This window comes from Octopus bimaculoides, chromosome 8 (genome assembly GCF_046866305.1).
Source record: "Octopus bimaculoides isolate indiv1 chromosome 8, ASM4686630v1, whole genome shotgun sequence".
NCBI lineage: Eukaryota > Metazoa > Mollusca > Cephalopoda > Octopoda > Octopodidae > Octopus > Octopus bimaculoides.
This window is the reverse complement of record NC_142935.1, coordinates 52,175,223-52,199,383: the sequence shown is the minus strand read 5'-3', so window position 1 is coordinate 52,199,383 and position 24,161 is coordinate 52,175,223. Positions and strand designations below refer to the sequence as shown.

The 24,161-nt window shown below is 36.4% G+C and overlaps 1 protein-coding gene across 2 annotated transcripts in view; it reads left to right on the top strand.

Annotated features, from left to right (window-relative positions):
• The window catches only part of LOC106880565 (myosin regulatory light polypeptide 9), an 81,069-nt gene extending 72,276 nt beyond the window's left edge, over nucleotides 1-8,793 (top strand). For both annotated transcript variants that reach the window (XM_014930560.3, XM_089356454.1), the window contains exons 4-5: nucleotides 3,259-3,326; nucleotides 7,375-8,793. In XM_014930560.3, coding sequence (XP_014786046.1) covers nucleotides 3,259-3,326; nucleotides 7,375-7,479 — 173 coding nt within the window. In that variant the 3' untranslated portion in view covers nucleotides 7,480-8,793. The remainder of the gene's footprint in view (nucleotides 1-3,258; nucleotides 3,327-7,374) is intronic.
• The last annotated feature ends 15,368 nt before the right edge of the window (nucleotides 8,794-24,161 follow it).

Here is a 24,161-nt window from a genome sequence, read left to right as displayed (position 1 = left end):
CAGCCCTTAAACACACACATCATTGATCCCCCTTATACACCATTCACTATATCCACCTCTCAGGGTGGTGGGGGCCCTACCCAGTCTTTACAGCTGTCAGTACTGTTCCCTAATTTCCCTACTTATTATCCACTATTCTTCATGCATTATACTCACTACCTCAACCATTCCCAATTTCTCACTCTCCCGTACAGGTCTTACAACATCCACTCACCCACACACCCAGTTCTTCTGCCACCCACCCATCCCCCACTTACTTCTACTATACTTATACCTTGAGGGTCCACATAGAGACCCCATCATTGCTATTTTTATCTCTTTCTTGCACTACCATCACTTTTAAAATGTGAGTAGCCATGTGGCCCCTCTATAGCAAGAAACCTGTTCTAGTCAGTCCCTTTTCTCGTTCTTTAACCCTCTCTTCTCCTAGCATAAAGCCTTCTTTCTTGGGGTTTGTAGTTTTTCAGACTGCATTACAACTTCACTAGCACCCAGTACATGCTATAAAGCAGTTGGTATTAAGAAGGGCTCCAGCCATAGATGCCATGCCAAAATAAACAATGCAACATGATGCAGTCTTCAGACTCACTGGATGCTTTCGAACCATATGTGTGTGTGTATTATATAGGTGTGTATATGTACATACACACGCACACACACACGTTTGGTGTCTCTTGTTACCTTTTTACTGTTGTTTTTATTGGTAACCAAGTATTTGGACACAACAATTTTCTGCAGACCTTTGCAGTGCTTGGGAAAGCAATTGCTTATACAACTGCAAAAGTTCACTGAAGATCAATGTACCCAAATACCTGAAAATGATAGTAAAATGATAGTACAGAAGTAAAGATATATATACTGTACTGTATATATCCTATATATATATATATATATATATATATATATATATATATATATATAGGAAAATGAAGAATAAGGCAGAATGCTAAATTGGAAGCATGTTTTAATAAAGATTTCTAACCGGCTTTCATTGCGAAGCAAATTTTTAAGAAAGAGAATGAAAATGTTTTTTACAAAGAAGTACAAAATGAGAAAATAATATATAAAAAAAATAATATATAAAAAAAAATAATATATAAAAAAATAACTATACCAATACATTATATTGTCTTTGAGCTTTCAAAGTTCAATGGTAGTTCATGTATATAATGGTTGGAAAAATAAGGATGCATGAGAATTGAGAGTTGTGTTAGGTTTAAAAAAAGGGTTAAAAGTTTGTGTTAAGCTGGAAGTGTGTGTAAGGGGAGACAAATGTTTTTAGTTGGAGTTATGAACTCTATCTCCAACTAAAAACATTTGTCTCCCCTTACACACACTTCCTCCTGGACATTTGAGAGAGTTCATATCTCTATAAGTCTCTCCACAAGTGCTTAATGAATATTTGCAATGAAGGGTCTAATAGTAAAATCTTAGCTTCAAATAAATTTGTTTGGGTGTGTATTTATTAGTGTTAGTGGTAGTATTGCTTAAGCTCTTTGTTGCCTTTGGAGCATAGGCCATCAACAACTTTTTCTCCAATGTCTTCAACTCTAGGCTGTCCTTCCTGCTTCTTTCCAGTTGGATCTCTGATTTTTCAGCTCTGCATGTTTCCCTGAGTGGAAACTTCTCTCTCCTAGGTCTGGCTGATCTTGATTTGCTTCTGTAACTTTGCTTTTTTCTAAGTAGGTGTGTTAACCTCTTGCAAACCCATTTTTACCTCTAGGATGAACTGATCCATATTAGTCTGGCCTGTATCCCTTGACTTGTCCCACATGGGATGCCATATCAGGAGCTTGCTCTCTGCCAGTATACCTCTCAGTCACTGAAGCACATAAGCCACCACACTATAATAAAGACTAGACTTGGTGGTGGTGGTGGCAGCGGTCATAGATTATCTATGTGGTTGATGTTCAAAGAAAGCACTCAATACTTTGTCGGGTGACAGTATGTATTTGAAATTGTGAAATTCAGCATACCTTACCACTCCGTGTTTCTTATTTGAAGTGGTCTTCGCCTGAAAGCCCACACCTACTAAGAAACTCAGAGTAACATTGAATTTCCCAGTATGAAATTTTAACACATTCCAGTATATACTGCTAGGCATACATACATCTACTGTGCGAATGGCTTGCAGGTCTTCTTCAGGCAGGTTTCAGATTGATGTAATTGTTAGGACAGCCTGACTATCTGCATGAAAACATGAGTAGAGTGTGGGCGGGGGACCATGGAGAGGGCACAAGTTGATCCCAAATACTTGCATCAGAGAACCTAGCGAATCACACTGAAGTACTTTGTGGTGGTGTTAAACCAGAACATGTTATGCCTACTTTTAGACAAACTGATTGAGATAAATGACAAGAGAGTTGCTAAACAAAATTGTGTGGGGTTGAGAGAGGAAACAGTTATAGTTTCAGATATTTTAGGCATGCTTCAAAACGTTCCACCTTGGATAGTTCTTAAATAACCTCCAGTATTTTCAGTGGGAACCCTATGATTGTAAGCTCTATGCTCTAACCACAAGGCTTAGGGAGTTGGGATCATGATTATGAGGTCATGTGTTTAATTCTTGGACCAGGTGTCCTTTTGTGTCCTTGAGTAAGGCACTTCATTCATGTTCTCCAGCTGAATATGAGTAACAGTCCAGTGCTGGTGCTGCTCTTCTCTATCCATCTGTCACATCCTTGATAGGCCACTGGTTATAGGTGGGATGATCAACAGGATGTCTTTGAGCAGACATTAAACATCCCCTTGATATGTATTAGAAAAATTAGAAAAAGTATGGTGTAAGCTACCAGGTCATACTTGCGAGCTTGTAACAGTTAAGTTTTTTCTTTTATATTTCCTGAGTGATATGGCAAATATTATGGACTGTTTATATGCCTGCATTTGTGTCCTGTCAGAAATTAAGTATTTTCTTAACCAGTAAAGGAAGTAAAGGAAACTCGGCTTGTGTTACAGTCTCTGTGTAGTTGCCATGAAAGCTTAAACAAATTTAGGAAGTACGATGGGTTTTTTTTCTTTTTTTGTAGCAAATGATCTTAAATTATAAGAATATAGTGTTGAGTGTGTGCTTCCTGTGAATCATGTGTTTACATGTGATGTAATATGTGTGTTTGTAGTTACATGCTCACATAAGTTTACACACATTTTTACATACTTATATCTCAGGGCATTTCATTGAAATGTGTGGGCAAATTGCTACAAGCTAGATATGCTGTGATTCCTTTGAATAAACCAGTTTAATCTATTTATTATCAGGTGTCATTCATGAAGACAGGCTACGAGAGCTGCTGACCACTATGGGAGACCGCTTCTCTGATGAAGATGTAAGTGAACTTTCTTCATTTATTACTATCAACGACCATGCATTATGTCCATTGATCTATACATGTAGATACATGTATGATTTAAGTTTATTCTGTTGGTATGACCATTGCTTGTTAATGAGCTGCAAAGCAAAGATGGCTTTTTTAAGACTAACTGATGTTTTGAAGCTTTTTACTACAACTTTGCTCTAAAGTGTTTCTTAAGTTAAATGCAAGTCTGGCAAGTGGCACTATCTACAGACTTATGTCCCTTTTTGGACACTAATAGAAAGACAATATTTGTTGCATGATTAGCAGATATATGTTCTTAGAGGTGACAATAATTTATGAACTTGATTTGGATTCATGTACCATTGAACGGCTAAAATTGCTCGCCTTTGACAGATAAACACATCTATCTGTACAATATTTGAAGAGATTATTGATATCTCAGCAGTTTTCTTTCTTTGTGCTTTGTTTCAGTTTTGCATATTTAATGCAATTCCCTTCAAAATATATTTCCCACTTCTTGCTTTTTGTCTTTGTTTTGCTGTTTTCTATGTTTTTCTTCCAACTGCTATTTTTATATATACTTATATCTCATTAAATTGTGATACCATTTTTAAAGTGTGTTAACTATTTATTATGTGATTGATAATTCCAAAAGTACCAGGTTAACCCTGCAGAGAGTGTATATTTATACGCATACATGTGTATGTCTGTGTTTGGCATTTCTGCATAGCAGCAGTTTGTCCCTGATTTTCAGTACCACTTTACCAAATTCTTTTAATAGATTAAGATCAAGTATCTCAGCTGACAGAATATTCTCAAAGAAGGCTAAATTAAAAATCTGATTGACTTCCTTAAAACATCATGGCTGTGTGTGTATATATATATATATATATATATATATATGTATATATATATATATATATATATATATATATATATATATATATATATATATATATATACACACACACACACACACACACACACACACACACACACACACACACACACACACACACACACACACACACACACACACACACCACCGAGTAGGGCGTCAGTGTAGGGTGCAAAGGCCAAATTTCAAATGGCTGTATAATCAGAATGCCAAAAGATCAAAAGCAGTACTCAGATCTCCAAATTTTTGAAAGATTTTTGTGAAAATTATTGTGGAAAATGGTCTTAGAAAATATTTATATACAGTTTTAAAAGGGTATTATTTGGGATATATATTATAGTGTAGTTACTTTTATTATGCTACTTCAGAATAACAAAGGCAAATGAAACATGGTGAGCACATTTACTTACAAAACAAAAATAAAATAAAGGTGTTTTGCAGAGGTACAATATCAAAGACATAACTAACAAGTGAAACAGTTTATTTATTGAATACTGCTGCTCTTTAAATTTTTTTCTGTCATTGAATATTTTCCTTTTCTTTTAATACAAATGTAAACATATCAAACAATTAAAAGACCAAATTTTATACATTGAGATTATGTAGCAAAAGAATGACGACAAAGAGAGATTAGCTTTTGCACAAACCTACTTTTAGTCTATCAAAATTCACCTTTTTAATCATTTGGTATGTTTAGGCCTGTACTGAAAGAACACTGATCTATACTGAGTGAATTTGAAGAATGGAAGTATTCAATAAATAAACTATTTAAGCTTTTACTTATGTCTTTGATTTTGTGTGTCTTTTTTTTTTTCCTCTATAAGTTCCAAAGACATTTTGAAATCTTTGCAATTTTTGATGAAGGATCTGTTAGCATTTGATATGGTGACTGGAGAACACAATATGCATCAAGCGAGCATGGAAGAAATAGGATTAGTCTGTGGTATTAGTAGTAATGACAGAGAGGAACCAATGTTAGTGCATTGGCAGGTCATAGTATATTGCTGATTGAAGGCATAATTAGTTACAGTGACCTTGTTTTGGAATACGTCTAAGAATATGTGTGTTTGTTTGTGTGTGTAACGGCTGTACTATCGAAGATGTTACTCTGAAAGCATTAAATAATTAACTGTATTAGTGGCATGAAAAAAAGGCATATTTGAATTTACAAAGGTGAAAAGTGACATTTCTCCTGTCAGACAGTAAGTTTGATTAACTCTCTTGTTAATCAACAGATAAATCCGGTGACTTTCACTAATATCAACAGAGACCTCACTGACTCTGAAAGTCTGTCTGTTGCTGACTGCATTCTTCTCAGGATTAATTTGTCTTGATTTGTCTTTTGGCATTTCTGCCAGGACATTTAGCAAATGACTTTAACTAAAGTCTTTAATCTCTCCACTTTGCTATTCTCGACATGTCTGTTCTATTATCTCGTCTGTCATATTTCTTAAGACATTTATATTTCTGTATATAACCATCATCATCATCATTTTAACATCCACTTACCAATGCTTGCAAGGGTCAGACAGAATTTTTTGAGACAGATTTTCTATGGCTGGATGCCCATCCTGTCACCAACACTCACCTGTTTCCAAGCAAGGTAATATTGCTCCGAAGTTAGAAACAAACAACATTGCTTGTATGACAGTAATGCTTGTTTACAACTATCACATGTCAAGACAAAGATTCACATGTACATACATATGCTTTGCAATCTCATGTGCCCATTTTTGGCCCCACTTCATGGGCGCCAGTGACAAGTGCTTTTTTTTTTAATTACAGCTGTAGATCAACCTAAGCCTTATAAGTAAAATTAAGTAGATGGAAACTGTGTGGAAGTCTGGTAGATGACTTGTAACTCCTTTTGGTTTGTAGACTTAATCTACTGCCCAGTTTAACATCATCTATTAACCAGAGGATGCCTTAAGTAGATTCTAGCCTGTTACAAGTATTGAGACTGGGTCTTCAGCATGCGGTCCTTCAAGTCATCCTTTCATTCACTCACACCTCTCAGAGGACCTGCAAAAAGATCATGGGCATTACTTTTTCTGCTTTTTTTAATCATAATATATATATCAACCACATGGTTCCGGGTTCAGTCCCACTGCATGGCACCTTGGGCATGTGTCTTGTACTATGGCCTTCGGCTGACCAAAGCCTTGTGAGTTGATTTGGTAGACAGAAACTGAAAGAAGGCCATCGTCTATGTGTGTGTGTCTGTGTTTGTTCCCCCACCCCATCATTGCTTGACAACCAATGCTGGTGTGTTTACGTCCCCGTAACTTAGTGGTTCGGCAAAAGAACCGATAGAATAAGCCTGGGGTTGATTTCTTCAATTAAAGGCTGTGCTCCAGCATGGCCACAGTCAAATGACTGAAACAGGTAAAAGAATAAATATATAGATATATGATGGCTGTCCACTTGTGACTGAGGAAGACCATTGCTGACCTTCAGGAACATTGTGCATTCTAGGATATAAGTAGAAAAAAAAAAGCAGCACATATTGAGCAGAGGTCAGCAATGTCTGCAGAGTTTTAGGTCTAATAAGGCTTGCATGACACCTCATTGACCCTTTCCACTCTGTTGACATTGTCCAGAGACAAGCCAGAGCAAGATGTCTAGTGCCAATCTGAGTTGCAGGCTCAGGGATGTGGGTGCGCCATGATCTCTAGCACAAACCAAAGATCCCCAAAATGTCCAATACCATTCCCTGCATATCTGGTTTTATATCAGAGTGACCTTCTCCTAAAGACATGTTTCAGCAGAAGCTGAGGGGTGCCTCCCTCCCAGTGGTCTTCCAGCATGCCGGACACCATCCCGGAATTTCTGTGTACCCATGCTATTGCTAGATAGCCATTGATGCTGCACTAGGTTCATCCAACCTTTCAAAAGGTCTTGTTTTTAATCCTGCTAGGTTTCTGGCAACCCCCCTCACCAGGGTAGCTTGGTTGGGGTGCCAGTTTAGTCGCTGACAGCCTGACCATGCAACATGTACTGGATTCTATGTGACCAGTAGCACTTGTGAGAACCTCATAAATACACATACAAACTCTGATTCACATAAATACATATCTTGTTATACTTTGACAGAAATATACATGAGTACCAAATGATTATAATTTACTTCTATATATCTCTCTGTTTTCTATTTTTTAGGTTGATGAAATATTTCGGGAAGCGCCTATCAAAAGTGGCAACTTTGATTACATAGAATTTACTCGGATTCTGAAGCATGGCAAGAAAGACAAAGATGATGATTGAAAGGGGTTTTCGCTATGCAACGTATTCGCCTGGGGGCCATCACCTCCATCTGGAAGTGGTGACCCCAAGCCCTCTGACCTAATATCTAAGCATCTGTCTTCTTCCTTAATGATAATGTCATTAATTATCTCCACAAAATTAATACCAACAGTAAGAGTAACAATAATAATAATGATGATGATCTTAAATAAAAAAGATTTAGCTATTTTTCTCAACTTTCCAACTTTATAAATTTTTGTTTATTTTTTGGAAACATTGGGAGAAAATATAACAAATTTAGAAAAAGGTAGAAACACATCAAATATGCTTTCTTTTAATATTATTATTATTACACATTAAATTTTAAAAGTTGAAAAAAAAATTTGGAAGAAATATTAAAGAAAAAAGTATGGATAAAACATCTTATGTTGAACTGTTCTGAAACGTCTTGGTGTCAACATTTAGAAACAGATTGTTATTCATTTCTCTAAGAAAGCAAAAACAAAACAACTACAAAAAAAAAAAGCTGAAAAGAATATCTGAAAGCTTCAATTTTCATTTTTTATATCTATATACATATTGTTTTTTTTTTATTTTTTTATTTTAAAAAATTTCACATGAAATAATAAAGATAATAACATTCCATTGTGATATGTTACGATAAGTATTTTTATATTATTATTAATATTAATATTATTATTTCAAGTATTGGCAATTGCTGTATTAGTATGGCAAATGGAATTTGCAATTTTGGTTTCAATTCCCTATTGAAACTGATTCATTTAATGCCCCTCATGCCTTTTGGAAAGGCATGAGTGTTACAAACTAACATCTTTCTCTTCTCTAAAACCTCCAAAGGTTCCATGCCGGTGTAAATAAATAATTACTAAGGCTTTTTCTTTTCTTTTTCTCAAAATTTTTGAGTCTCTTTAGATTTAACAATAGTTAGTGTTTTCATTTTGAGTTTATTTTAAATTTCCCCTGTCCCTTTTTTTAAAAATGAACCCTTCACCAGCAATCTTGATAAATTTTTGTCTAGAATGCATTAAAAGCTCAGAAAGACCTATAGTTCATTTATTTTTTATGTTTATAAAATTTAGAACCATTGTCTTAGAGAAAAGAACCACACCAACAACTGCACCAAAATCATCATCAATTAAATAGAAAACAGCAACAACACCAATTAATACTTTTATTGCTAAAAGAAGGAAAAAAAGAGAAGAAACAAGGAACTGATTTGCTTCCATTCAATTTGCCTGCCTTATTATTTCTGACTGATTTTATAATAAAAAAAATGAAGGGAAAAAGAAAATGAGAAAAAAAAATAGAAAGTAATTGTGTTTTTTCAACTGTTTTCTTTGTATGTTTTATGTTATTTATTTTCAGCTATTTTATGTTTATTTTTCCATACTTACCTGTGTAGTATATTATACTTGTTGGACCAAGTGGCCAATGTTCCTTCCTCCTAATAGCCACACAACTGTGAAACTGAGAGTAGAGTTTGTATTTTGTTCTGTGAGATTAATTGAAGCAACAGTTACAATTGTGTGTATCCAACAGTGCAAAACAATTAGGATTCTGTGTGAGACTGAACCAGATTCATCTGGAACTTAATCCCAGCAGTCATAGAACTAGGACAATGTGTTCAATGACATGCCAACTTCAGAACTGAACTAGTGAGCTATAAATGCAAAAACTTTTATACTGTCATTCAACTGTGTGGATTATATATTTTTGATCTGAAATTGTGTTTGGACTATGAATTCTATCATTGTCCTTATTGTACACGTAATAATTACATCGATCCCAGTACGCAACTGGTACTTAATTTATCGACCCCAAAAGGATGAAAGGCAAAGTTGACCATAGAGGAATTTGAACTCAGAACATAGCGATGGGCAAAATACTGCTAAGCATTTCATCCAGCGTGCTAACGATTCTACCAACTCACCCCACCTTAAATCATCATCATCATTATCGTCATTGTTTAATGTCCGCTTTCCATGCTAGCATGGGTTGGACGAGTTGACTGAGGACTAGCAAACGAGATGGCTGCACCAGGCTCCAATCTGATCTGGCAGAGTATCTACAGCTGGATGCCCTTCCTAACGCCAACCACTCCGAGAGTGTAGTGGGTGCTTTTACGTGCCACCAGTACAAGGGCCAGTCAGGCGGTACTGGCAACGACCACGCTCGAAGTGGTATTTTTTACATGCCACCTTCACAGGAGCCAGTCCAGTGGTACTGGCAACAACCTCGCTCGAATGTTTTTTTTTTACGTGCCACTGGTACAAGTGCCAGTAAGGCGACGCTGGTAACAATCATGCTCAAATGGTCCTATTTACGTGCCACCGGCACAAGCTCAGGCTTGTTATTAGGCTACAAGGCCACAATGATGATTTTTGCATATTTACTATGATGGGGATTGACAGCTAAACAAAAGTACTGTTTCCGTGAGCATCCTTGTTCGCAGAAACTACCTTATTGACTGATGGCTGGTGACTTTAATGGACATGTAGGCTATTCCGTTGTACAAGGAAGCTATGGTTATGTTATACAGGAGAGGAATCAATGGTCTTAGATTTTTCTGATGTAAGTGACCTAACCATTTTCAACACTAACTTCAGCAAAACTAGTCAGCCATCTGAGCAGCTACTCCCCAGGAAAACATGCAAGCCAAATAGACTTCATGCTCAGTAGAAAATTGGATAGCCAAATGGTTGTGAACACTAAGTATCTCCTTAGTGTAGAATGCCTCACTAAACATAAGCTAGTAATTAGTGACTTCAGAGTCACTTGACGGTCTGGAGAAGGAAGGTATTAGCAGTAGGTGATGCTTATTTGGAGAAGAAAGATTAAACTGGGAGTTTCTATGAGGTTTGTGAACAACAGACCAGATCTGTGGCTTATGCAGGCTTCCAAGTTGAAAGAAGGTCACTTGATATTGGAACAGTATAGTAGATAGAAACATTAAATTCCAAGAGACATGACCAGAAAAACTGAAAGATAGTGAGGAGTGAAAAAAACTATCAAATAGCTAGTCCATGCCCCATGGCATGAAGTGTCATTCATATCAAATACATCCGGAGAGTCTTCTTTGAGTGTTTTTAAGAAGGAATCTCGGAAAAAATGCCATCATTAACAAAGACATTGTGAAGGTGGGCTTCAACTGTGTATGCAGAAGTTCAGTGTTGTCAAGAGTCAAAATATAAATGAGGCAAAGAAATCAATATGCAACATGCAATAAGCTGAAGTATGTAGCTCTTCTAAAGACGAAATGCATAATCTATCAAGCTGAAGTTTTCACAAAAAAAAAAGTATATTGATTAAGTGTTCAATAAAATATCATCTAATCCAAAACATTTATTCTGTCAGTCATTTAGTATACTGTACATGACTTTTGTAGTGTGCTCGGAGATCAAGAGGTGCAGAAGAAAACACAAAACATTATGTGAGCAATTCTGAAAGGAACATAAACATTTAGAAATAGTTCAAAGAACTGGAACCGCTAGCATAGAGATAAACTTCATATTATTTGTCACATCACACCAATTCTATAAATGAATAAAAACAGCAAACCACTACATGCCTTAGTTCTTTTGTATTCATTGTTTTAACATCCTCCTGATGCATGTGGTGTCAAATAGAATTTACTACTATTATCTGTAGTAACTGCTTCTGATGTTAGATGTTGTTCAAAACTATCCATTATCTGTTATTTCTTTCAACCCTCTGATGAATACAGCTGACCAACAAGATTGACTGCACAAAACTATCAGGTATAGGTCTATGATACTAGTTACTGTATGCACATATATATTAGACTCTACACACTTCTAATATATGTATGTATTGGAAGAATACACCCACCTATACACATACGAATTTACATGATGATAAATTTTGTTCATTATCAGTTTAATGTCCACTTTTCCATGCTTGCATGAGTTGGACAGAAGTCATTGAGACAGATTTTGTATAACTGGGTACCCTTCCCATTGCCAATCCTCAGCTATTTCCAAGCAAAGTAATATTTCCCTTTGGCCAGATAGTGACAACTTTCTGTGCCCTCAGTTCAAATCCCACCAAAGTCAACTGTACTGTTCATCATTTTAAGGGTCAGCAAAAAAAAGTGCAAATTCAGAGATTGACAGAACTGCTAGAGGGTTAAGCAAAATGCCTTGTGTTATCTGTATTAGCCACTAATTTCTATCTAGGAAAAAGGCCTCTAACATTGGCCAATACATATACTACAAAGAACCTTACTTAATCTAGCAGCTCTGTGAATCCACTACCTTAAAGTGGTACTTTTTTAATGGATCTTGAAAGAATGAAAGGTAGATTTGAACTGAGAGTGCAGAGATTTGGAAGAAATACTACAAAGCATTTTGTCCGTTCTAAAAACTTTAAGTTGCCACTTTCTGAGATGGAATAATAATAATGTCAAATCGGAAAATGATGAGTTACCTACTGACAAGGTCACACAAGACTGGGTTCATCATGGGTTGGACAGTTTGGCAGGAGCCACACCTTGGTTTCAACAGCTGGATGCCCTTCCTAGTGCCAACCACTCAACAGAATGTACTAGGTGCTTTTTACATGGCACCATCACCAATGTCCTTCATGGGCAAACATTATCAAGGTGGTTTTAAGACATCAATTCTGTTTGTTCCACTGTGGTGGGCAGGTGACAATTTACCATGCTTCAGACTCAGGAAAAAGCAGGCATTAAAATAATCATTGTAGAAGAGACTAAGGTGCATTGATAAGTTCTTGGCTAACAATATACTTGGCCCAAAAAAGACACCCAGTATATTCTGCAAAATGGTTGGCGGTACAAAGGGCATTCAGCTGTAGGAACTCACAGCAGACACTGGAGCACAGGCAGAATCATTAGAGCATCAAAAAATGCCTTGAGGCGTTTGTTCCACTCTTTACATTTTGAGTTCAATTTCCTCCAAAGTCAACTTTGCCTTTCATCCTTTTGCGGTTAATAAAAAAAAAAGTGTCAGTATTGGGGTCAAAGTAATTGACTTGCCCCTCTCTCCAAAACTGAAATCATTATCACTCACCCATTAGATTATACCAGCCTCGATATTTTTCTTTTTTTGGTGAGGTAAGTAAGCAACCACATCTTTACAAAATGGATAGAAGTAAGAATTTATGATGTTCATGATAATCTCAAGAAGATTTACATGTAAAAATGATAATAATTTCAGCTACTAATTATTACTTATTTAAAAATTTGGTTTGGCTGAAGAACTTGTGTTTCATTATTCAATAGCACCATCAAGACTGACACCAATAACATTGCTGTTTTGATTATGGAATAACATTACAATTCTGTCTAAAGTATACATTGACAAAGGTTTTAATTTCAGTGTAGTATCTCTTACATGAAAAACAATGTTAATTAGGGAGTAATTAATGAAATAATTAAAGCTTCAGCGAATACAAGTTAAAGAGAAAAGTGGGCGGTGAAGGTTTGATAAACAGCTTTGGGGATGGTAATGTAGAAAAACCTAATTGAAGATAATACCATTTAGAATGAGAGGATCGGCTTTATAATTATATCATTTGCTTGGGAGATATTTCTGCTTCACATCACCAAAGCTATTTTATCATTGCGATTTCTCATCTTGAAGGGACCTCATTCAGACTACCCTGTAGCTGTTGTTGTTGCTGCTGCTGCTTTTGCTGGTGGAGGTGGGGATATGGTGATGTAGTGTTACTTATAATGAAATGTGGTGGAGATGGAGAGAGAGAGAGACGTGGTGCAACATTGCTAAAATTTTCTAAATCTTTATCTGTACACCTTGATGTTGGATATTTTTGGTTATTACCTTGGTTAGTTCTTCATTGTTGGCATATATTGGTTTAGAACACAGTAGCATTCCATATGTCTTTAATTCGTAAGTGTCTGAGCATTTTGGCTTATGTATGTACTTAAGTATATAAGCAAACACTCACACACACACACACACACACACACACACACACACACACATTTTATAAAATTTGTGTTGTCTGGGACTTCAATCAGATTATTCAACTGGTTGAAGAAGTCATCAGGAAAACTTTAATTTCTAATCAACTAAGTTTTGTAATAAATTTTACTTTATTTTCAGAATTGAGTACCTTCATCAAGTAAATGTTCTGCTGTTATTATTAAACTTGCTTTAAAATAATAACTTTAATATATATATATTGGGTCATCCCATAAATAATGTGGTTTTTTCAATTGTATGAACTAAAAGTCAGAGAGGGACAGGATAAACTACCTGCATCAACTTACTATAAAAGCAGGTAGTAATTTTACCTTATACTTATTCTTAGTGCAAGTTTTCAAGAGAGCAGTTCCATTTTAACAGTTATTTTTTTCAAAGCTATAATGGAAGTGACAAAGGAGCAAATTTGGCATATTTTGCTTTATAAGTTCAACAATGCAACAGAAAGTGCAAGGAATATTAATGCAGTATATAGGGATCGGACAATAAGCATAAGCCAGTGTCAATGGTGGTTCCAGTAACTACAGCCTAGAAGACAAGCCTTGTTCTGGAAGATCTGTAGAGCTCAACAAGGATGTCCTGCAAACCCTGGTGGAACAAAATCCCATCGTAACTGTTGAGGAACTAGCAGCGAGGCTTGGATTTGGTCATTCAACCATTCATTAACACCTGCGTGCCATTGGAAAGATCAGCAAATTGGGTCAATGGATTCCTCACAAACTTTCCGAGTCTAATCATGCACAGAGAGTGAATAAGTGCTCTTCTTTGCTGTCACATCTCACAAATGAACCATTTTGGGGACCGAATAGTGAATGGTGATGAGAAATGGGTTCTCTATAAAAATGTCAAGTGCCAAAGACAGTGCAGGAGAAACACCTGCATCCCAGACTAAAGAGGGTCTTCAACCACATAAGGTATTGTTATCTGTTTGGAAGGATATGAAAGGTTTAGTCTACTTTGAACTTTTAAATCCAAACCAAATGATAACAAAGGAGATCTACTGCAAGCAGCTTGAGTGGCTTAAGTCAGCACTAGAAGAAAAAACAATCATCTTTGGTTTCAAGACGAAAGGTGTTCTTCCATCAGGATAATGCTTGGCCACATACTGCAAGGATGACATTCCAAAGGCTGGAGCAGTTTGAATGGAAAACAATGCTCCATCCACCATATTTGCCAGACATTGCACCATCTGATTATCATTTATTCCACAGTCTTCAATATCATTTGGAAGGAAAAAGTATGAATTCTATAGATGAAGTCAGAACAGTACCAGTGGAGTATTTTTCGTCATAGACAAGTGAATTTTGGAAGAGGAGCCTTGTCAGTCTAGCAGATAGATGGAAAAGCACTGTAGAAGATGAAGGAGACTATATTTTAGATTAAAAAAGAACTTTGTTTATCTTAATTTTGAAAAATAATACATGTATTAAAAAAACACATTATTTATGGGATGACCCCATATATTTATGTATACACGAGGTCTGATTAATAAGTATCTGGCTGTTGCCATAGTAACAAAGCTAAAGCATGCAGAATGAAGCTGGTTGGCACAGATTGACTTTGATCTCTGCTGTGCATGTGCACTGAGTTTTAACATTCTAGCTCACTTCCGCTGTTTACAACAGTGCTTGGAAGTAACGTGTGATCGTTACATTGATCATGACAGAGAAAGTTGTCATGGCGATACCTGCTCAGAGGCCTATGCAAAGTTGCAGAAAGTGTATGGAGAGGAGTGTATGAGCTGCACACAAGTGTATGAGTGGTTCAGACGTTTCCAAGATGGCCAAAAAAATGTCAATAGTGATGATCGTTCTGGGAGACTACCAGCCTGCAGAACTGAGAAAAAGCATTGCATGCAACTGTGAGGGGAAATCATCAGATCACAATCAGAGGATGTGCAGATTAGTTACAGTTCAGTTCAGTTCATTATCGCTGAAGATTTGGGTATGAGACATGTGTCAACTAACCAAAAAGACACTTGGGTTTCAGTTGCACAAAATTTTCTTGATTGGGTCGAGATTGACCTTGAACTCTGCTGTGCTTGCACATTAATTTTAAACATTCTAGCTCACTTTTGCTGTTTACAGCAGTGCTTGGAAGTAATGTGTGTAGCATGTGTTCATCTCATTGACCAGGATAGAGAAAGTTGAGCAGAGAATCTGCTTCAAATTTTGTCAAAAGCTTGGGGATACCTGTTCAGATGCTTATGCAAAGTTTTCAAAAAGTTTTCGTCACACTATATATATGTATATATATATATATATATGTATGTATATATATATATATATATATGTGTATATATATATATATATATATATATATATATATATATATATATATATATATATATATATATATATAAGAAGAGCTGTATTTCCATGCAGGGAAAGACATAGGAGAATTTGTTGTTGATAAATGCATCTGAATTTGAAAAACTTGTGGTTGTTTTTAAATAAATAAATTTATTTACGTACATACCAAACTAGTTTCACCAATTATCAATGGTATAAATGTATGAGATTTAAAAAATTTTAAATTGCGAAGTAGAAAATATGTTTAAATGGTTAAATGTTCACAAAATTCAATATCAAAAATGATCAGCTAAGAATATAAAAAATGTGGATCAACATGTTCTGACATCATTATTTCTAGACCAATACAATTTTACTTCCAATCAGAACCGGACCTTCAGCAAATAAAACAAACTGACCCTTTAAGAGAATCAACCAACTGGAACACTAGATGACTATTCCCTACAGGAAAGTCAACCAGGCAAAACACCAGCTGTAGAAACCATGTCAAAGCAGACATTGGAACTCAGCACAGTTCTCTGGCTCATCAGTTCTTGTTGAATCATCCAACCTATACCAGCACAGAGAAAGTGATGTTAAGTGATGATGATGGTGATGTTGTATCTTATAAAAGATATTTTATATTTTCTCTATGTGGTATATTTAAAAACCATTCTTCCCGTTTATTTAACTCAAATGCACTTCGGTTCACAGCACCAATTATCTGATGATTCATTGTGCATACTCGGTCATTAAGTATTTCATGTAAATGAAAAATAATTATACTGCTCAGTTTAATGTGTCTATTTTCTATATAGCTCCTAGTATATATTTAAGTATGTCTGTACAACATGTCAGTTATCATGATTCTGAAATGCTTTTAACTAGGAAGAGAAAATTATGAAATAGTTGTGATATCCAACAACATGAATGAAAAGTCAAATTTGCTTTGCTGCTCATTATCAAGCAATGGTCATACTCATTACTGAGCCAACTTATATCATATATATGTGTGTGTGTGTATATATATGAGAATTTGTTGTTGAAAATGCATCTGAATATAAAAAACTTGTGATTGTTTTTACATAAATTTATTTACGTACATACCAAACTAGTTTCAACAATTTTTTGTTTATGAATCGTATAAACATATGGGATTTAAAAAAATTTTACTTGCAAAGTAGAAAACATGTTTAGATAATTAAATGTTCACAAAATTCAATAACATCAGAAATGATCATTGAAGAATATAAAAAATGTGGATCAGCAAAAGTTTGGTCATACAGAGAGAGGAAAAAAAGAAAGGAAGAAAGTAAAGAAAAGGGGTTTTGTTAAAGTTTCTGTCATCTTGGGGATCTTTTTGGGAACTACTGATTTACACTAAAGAAAGCATTTTGTTATTTATTATAGTTTTATTAGTAAGGCGGTGAGCTGGCAGAAATGTTAGCCTGCTGGGTGAAATGCTTAACAGTATTTTGTCTGTTTTTACGTTCTGAGTTCAAATTCTACCAAGGTCGACTTTACTTTTCATCCTTTCAGGTTCTATAAATTAAGTACTAGTTGCATACTGGGGTTGATCTAATCAACTGGCCCCTGCCTCCCCCAAAATTTCGGGCCTTTTGCCTAGAGTAGAAAAGATTATAGATTTATTAGTAGATACACACGTTGGTACAGCTGTACGATTTACATGCAGAAACATGAAATATAAAACTAAAGACTAGAATGTGTAACCTAACATCTAATCAATTCATTGTCCCATTTATTAATGGAATAGAATTAGCTGCTCCTATCAATTTCAATTAAGCATTCATTGCTTCAACCACTCAATAACTTAGCTCCTATGCCAATGGTGGGATATATCGTCAATCGTTTTTCTGAAAGGGATATGTAATTTACTCACCTGTTGCTACTCTAAGTGTAACTACAATTAGATTAAGCAGAACGAATATTAAGTATTCGTAATAACTATGTTATTCGCAATACAGAGATCAATAACTTGACAATTATTAATAATGTGATACTCTAGAATGGTGGTTCTTAAGCTTTTTTGGGCTGCCAGCTCCTTGGCAGCAAGGCCAAATTCCTAGCACTGGCACCACCACCACTACTACCACCATGAACATAGACCACTTTCTGCAGGAAATTCAAAAACAAATGTATTTCACAAATAAAACTTAACCAATTTAGCCCTGTTTTTCCATCCATTGCCCTCTTTAGGCCCCCTCAATAGGAAAGGTGGCGAGCTGGCAGAAGCGTTAGCACGCCCGGCGAAATGCTTAGCGGTATTTCGTCTGCTGCTACGTTCTGAGTTCAAATTCTGCTGATGTCGACTTTGCCTTTCATCCTTTCGGGATCGATAAATTAAGTACCAGTGTGCATACTAGGTCGATCTAATCGACAGGTTCCCTCCCCAAAAATTTCAGGCCTTGTGCCTATAGTAGAAAAGAATAATCAATAGGAAATCGCATCAACTATGGAGCGTTCTGACCTGAAATCACATTGAGACTCAGAATCCTTTCAGTACCTGAGTATCAATTTTCCCATATATGCTTATAATGTATATGTGTGTGTGTTTGCATGTATATGTGTATGTATTTATCTTCCCCACTCTCTCTGCTTGACAAGCAGTGAAGGTTTATTTACATCCATGTAACTTAACAGTTAATCAAAACTGAGTCAGAATGAATACCAGACTTGAAATAAGCACTGAGGTTGATTTGGTCATTCAAATTCTTTAAGATGGTGCCCCAGCATGGCTGTAGTTTAATGATTTAATGACTGAAATAAGTAAAAGAATGCACACACACACACACACATTATTGAGTGCACAAATTCAATGTATGCGTTTTGCTTGTTTGCTGGTTCACTGCGGCATAGCATCTGGGAGATGACTCCTTCATTACACTGGGTGTTAAAACATCGGAAAGTTATAGACAGGTAAGACAACTTGCTTCTGATCCCATTCAGGAGTAATGGATACTGATATTTCGCCATTCTTGTGGTCTAGCAACATCATGTATCTGAATCGAACTGGAGACAAATCGAATCGCCAGTCCATGGTTATTTATAAATAGAGTACAAACCATTTGCTGGTATGCCACGGCAATGCATACAAAAGATTGAATTCAATAACGAATTAAAAGGCATTGCTAAGAGGGCATATTTTTACTGACTTATTTGTATTTCGAGATGGTCATTTTTTTTTTGCCACATGCACTATATATTCATTCTTCACTTGTTTATCACTGATCTTATTTTATCTTATGTCCATTGTCAGGACAATGGACATAAGATAAAATAAGATCAGTCGTGAGAAAAGTGCTCTCATGTGGCTAAGAGTTGTTTGACTTTTATTTCTAGCAATGCTGGTGCTGAGTAGCACTCTCCGTCACTACATACACGCATTATTGGTGAAGGCCTGTTTATAGGGTAACTTTAGGCTTCTAAACAGGCCTTCACCAGTAATAGGTATAGATTGCTCTACTTCTTAGAGTGTGCTTCTTCTCCGTCTTTGTTTTTCTAAAAGAAAATAGATATATACATATAACTTGCTTTTTGTCTCTATAGTGGTGTTTATTCCCATTATAACAGCTTTACGGTAAGATTATTATCTTAATATTTATTCCAACTGAATATGTTAATTTAAACTCAAGACAGCTCGGCAATAGAAATAACCTGGTGGCCATAGTTACTTACCTTTGAAATCATTTGTACTATATGGATTGCCTCCCTTATTACGATTGGCCTTTTATCGAACTTCAGTAGAGAAAGAAAGAAAAAGAGAGATCAGGTTATTGTGATTAGCATAATTATTATGTCATAATTATTAATTCTTAATATTGAAAATATTGGTTTAGTTACATTAAAAATACTTTTAATGGCAATAGAAAAGTGCACTGAGTATCACGTTGTCAGGTAAACAAATTTAATGAGTGCATGACGCAATGAGTTTTTAGCTTAACTTCAAGGGAACAGCTTGTTCAATTCCTCTGATAAATAGAACAGTGAATCGATTAGATTACACACATTAATATCTCTAGTTTCAGCTCTCATATTTCATGCTGGATTCAAATTCGTCGGCTATCCTGACCTGTCTTTCATCGGATGCACAGCAATACTTTAATAACGAAATTTACTATATACAACGCGTGTTTTGTGAAATTGAGACACACACACGCACGCACGGACGGATGCGCGCACGCACGCATATACGCACGCAATCACAAGCAGTGTTGGAGGAGAAGGATGGGAAAAAGAATGCGTGAGTAGAGTATTGATATCAGTAAGGAGTGATCAGTTGTCAGGAAATAAGAATTTGTAAGGAATGTAAACAAATTAGAATCTAGAATCTGCAAGGAGTGGTCTCACAATAATGCCCAGAAGAGGAACGCAGGAGTATACATTAGTCAGTGACGCGAGGTGGGAAAAGAGTGGTGGGTTGAATCAATCTTTTCTTTTATTGCCACAAGGGCTATGGTTGAAAGGACATTACAAGAGCATTATAAAAAGTCTGTAATGTTTACACAGAAATAAAATAAATAAAAATTTTTTTGATGTTCATGTTATTTTTCATACATCATTCCGTGATGTACCTGGACACATTACTGGTGATGTTTCCCGTGGTCATCAGGTGTCATTAGGTCTATCGAAGGTTAAAGTAGGAATTTTACTAGCTGCATTACCTGACTGGTAGAAAATTACGAGAATTATGAGTGACACACTGGCAGAAAATTATGAGTGGTTGACTGGCAGAAAATTATGAAAGGTTGACTGGCAGAAAATTGTGAGTGGCTGACTGGTAGAAAATTATGAGTGCCTGACAACATTCCTGATGTTTGGGTGTCAAATTTTGATCTTCGTTCTGACCTAGGACTGTAGCTCTGTTCAAGAAACAAGCTGAGGAAAACGTGCTTGATAAAGGGTTGACAACACCTACTCATCATATTGGGATCTCTGCAGATATCGCTGCTTCAGCGCATGCCTGTGCATCATCAACCACGGTTCTCCTTACAAAGGATGTTGACAATAGATGGGCCACCCCAAAATCTAGTCCTATGGTTCCCAAAGTGAGCGGTATTGCCCCTGTGGGAGCAGTGGAAAGATCCTGTGAGTGTTGAAGAAAAGCGGGGCAATGATGAGGTGGTCAAAAGCGGGTGATGGATGCTTTCTCACTCGCTGTTATTTATTAAGAATTTCATAATCTATCCAAAAGTGGACAATATCACCCTCTAAGGGCAGCAGAAAGGTAAGGTGGTGCGTTGAAGAAAAGTGGAGCGATAATGGGATGGTGAAAAGGGGCGATGAGTGTAAAAACAGACAAAATAATGGGTTAATTAGGTTAAGTTTTATTTGTGAAATACATTTGTTTTGAATTTGCTGCAGAACGTGGTCTATGTTTGTGGTGGTGGTGGCGGAGGCGCACTAGGATCGTGACCTGAATGCCAAGGGGACGGCAAGCTGAAAAGATTTGAGAACCACTGATCTAGTCAAAAAGAAAATTAGTACGGCATTTAAGAAATGATATATAATGAAGGAGGATGCTGGGTGTTCATCATCTCTACCCGACCTTCCAGTCAGCATCATCATCTCCACTCATATCCTACAGCCAATTTCTATTTGCATGGAAGTCCGAACAAGCAGCTTGACCGGTTCATTGTCCTAGCATCTTACTATGCTGACCGGCAACATTGACTTGCTGCACTGAATGCCAAGCTGCAAGTCCACTGACTTGTCTGAGTTAATTTTTGCTCCTGTCACTGCCTTGTATTCTTCTAAGCTACAAGGAACCTTGCACTGTCGAGAAGGCCTCATTACTCGTCCTAATTCAAAACCAAGGTTAGTGACATCTCTCACTTTCTCTTCACCGACCAATATAGACGTACTCAGAATACAAGTGCACGTGATTTATGGGTCTTTTCATATCTTCTCCATGAGGCTCATCATCCTGAAATCAATCTTCGCTACTTCATCTCACATCTTTCTGGGTTTCCCTTTTCCACAGGCCTCATCCACTGTAGGTAGTCGCTGCTTCATTAGACAACTGTTCTCATCCATGACCATACGAACGCAGTTTTCTCTTTTTTATACTACCCTTGATTTCTCTTATGCCTAGTTTTTTTATGAGCACATTTGTACTCCGTTGTTCATGCACACTGAATATCCAATGGATCATGCTCGCTTCATTTCCCGTTTCCTGGAAGGAACGAAGTCTATCTGGTTTGTGTTCACCAGAATGATAGGTAATCAAGGGACTGGTTAGTTTTTCGAAGTTAGTGCTAGTGTTGCAGATTATTAGGTTATTAATATTAGAGTTATTCCCTTAAACAACGGCTGTAGCCACATCATGGAATCTATCAAAGAACTGTCCAGCATGTCCGTTGAAGTTACCAGCCATGATAAGATCGTTGTTATTTGTCAACAAAGTAATCTATAAGAGGACTCCGTTCGCCAGCTTCTGTTTATTTGCTGCTCTAAATTACGGAACATGTGTACAGATAAATGCTACTGTCGCATTAGCTTAGCTTAATTCTTTATAACCTGTCGAAAATTTTACTCAAGGAATGATTCTCTACGCAACAAATATGGATGATAAAATAAAGGGGATCAGAGTTGTCTCCCTTGGATATAAGCATAGATTTCCTTTTTTCCAATGAATGTATACAAAAACAAGAGCTCCCAGAGAGCACAAACCTCCGCCAAGGCGACACCAACGTCCTGTTTCTTTATTTGGCACTACGGCCACAACACAGAGGGGTCACTACAAAGACAGACACAACACCACAGTGGGGACAAAAACCATAAAACGAATGAAAATGAGATGTTATATAAAAATGAAAAATGAAAAATGAAATGGTTGCATGGGCCCCACAACTTAGTATGTAGGATATTTATAGCTAAACCTTAGGTTGCTTATTTTAATAGCGATCATCACTCGATATCCTCAGTTGATTACACGAGCAGCTGATAGAAATGATGCCAAGGGTTTGTACTCTTATGTTAAGGAGGTATATGGCCCAAAATCTTCAATAGCTCTAGTGAGAACAGGAAATGGACATTTGTTTCTGACTGACACTGCTTCTATTCATAAGTTCTGAGTAGAACATTTTTCTGCATTTTTGAATAGACCATATCCTACATGCATACATACACACATGCATACATACATACGTACATGTATACATACATACACACATACATGTAACAAGAAAATTGCAGCCAAGCTGCATGATAGTGGTGTCAAGTGTGGCATGCAGACCATCATGTAACTTGTTTGACATGTGCCTTGCATTTTTATTCTTCTCCTTCGTTTTATGAATCCAGTGTGCACATGTACATTGTGTGTTCATACTTCTCTTTTCGGTTCCTACACAAAACTGTTTACAGATCACAACCGTCTCACAGACCTGCAGTTGTGAGGTGTGTTTTGTGCTCTGATGGTTGTGAAAAAATACCCTGTTGATTGTTGTTGAAATTCCAATGAAGGCGCCTTGAATCTAGGTTAGAAACTGGTTCCTTCTCCATTGGCAAGAAATCTTGTAATAAAACTGAATAATCACATCTGTCTGTCCATCCATCCATCCATCCATCCATACATACATACCTACATACATACACACATGCACACACACATATTTATACTCTTCATCATTAGTAAACCCTTTGTACTATTTATATGTTTAATGCAAAGGGCAGATGCTGTTTCTACTTCATGTATAAAGTATTGTAGTTACATACACCACACTGTTCCAAATAGTGGGAAACTGTAAAATTCACAAGTGTTTCATCAACTTGCAGGGATATATATATATATATATATATATATATATATATATATATATATATATATATATATATATATATATATATTAGAATCATGCAGTCTAGGCTTACATTTTAGTCCTGCTCAACCATTTCTACAACCAACTTGCATTTGAAGAATACATTCAGTCTGTCACTTGCCCAAGGTGCCATTCAGTGGGACTGTACCTGGAACCATGTGGTTGGTAAGCAAGCTACTTAGCACACACATATACATATATGCATGTACGTTTTTGTGATTGTGCTTATCCATCACCACCACTTGACAACCCATGTTGGTGTGTTTACATCCCTGTAACTTAGCTGTTCAGCAAGTGATACCAATGGAATAAATAGCAGATTTATGGAAAAATAAGTACTCAGGTTGATTTATTTGGTTAAAAATTCTTCAAGGTGGTGCCCTAGCATTAGACTGTGGCCATGCTAGGGCACCACCTTGAAATATTTTTAGTCAAATGAATCAAGCTGAGTACTTATTTTCCCATAAATCTGGTATTTATTCCATTGGTATCACTTGCTTAACAGCTAAGTTACAGGGATGTAAACACACCAACATGGGTTGTCAAGTGGTGGTGATGGATAAGCA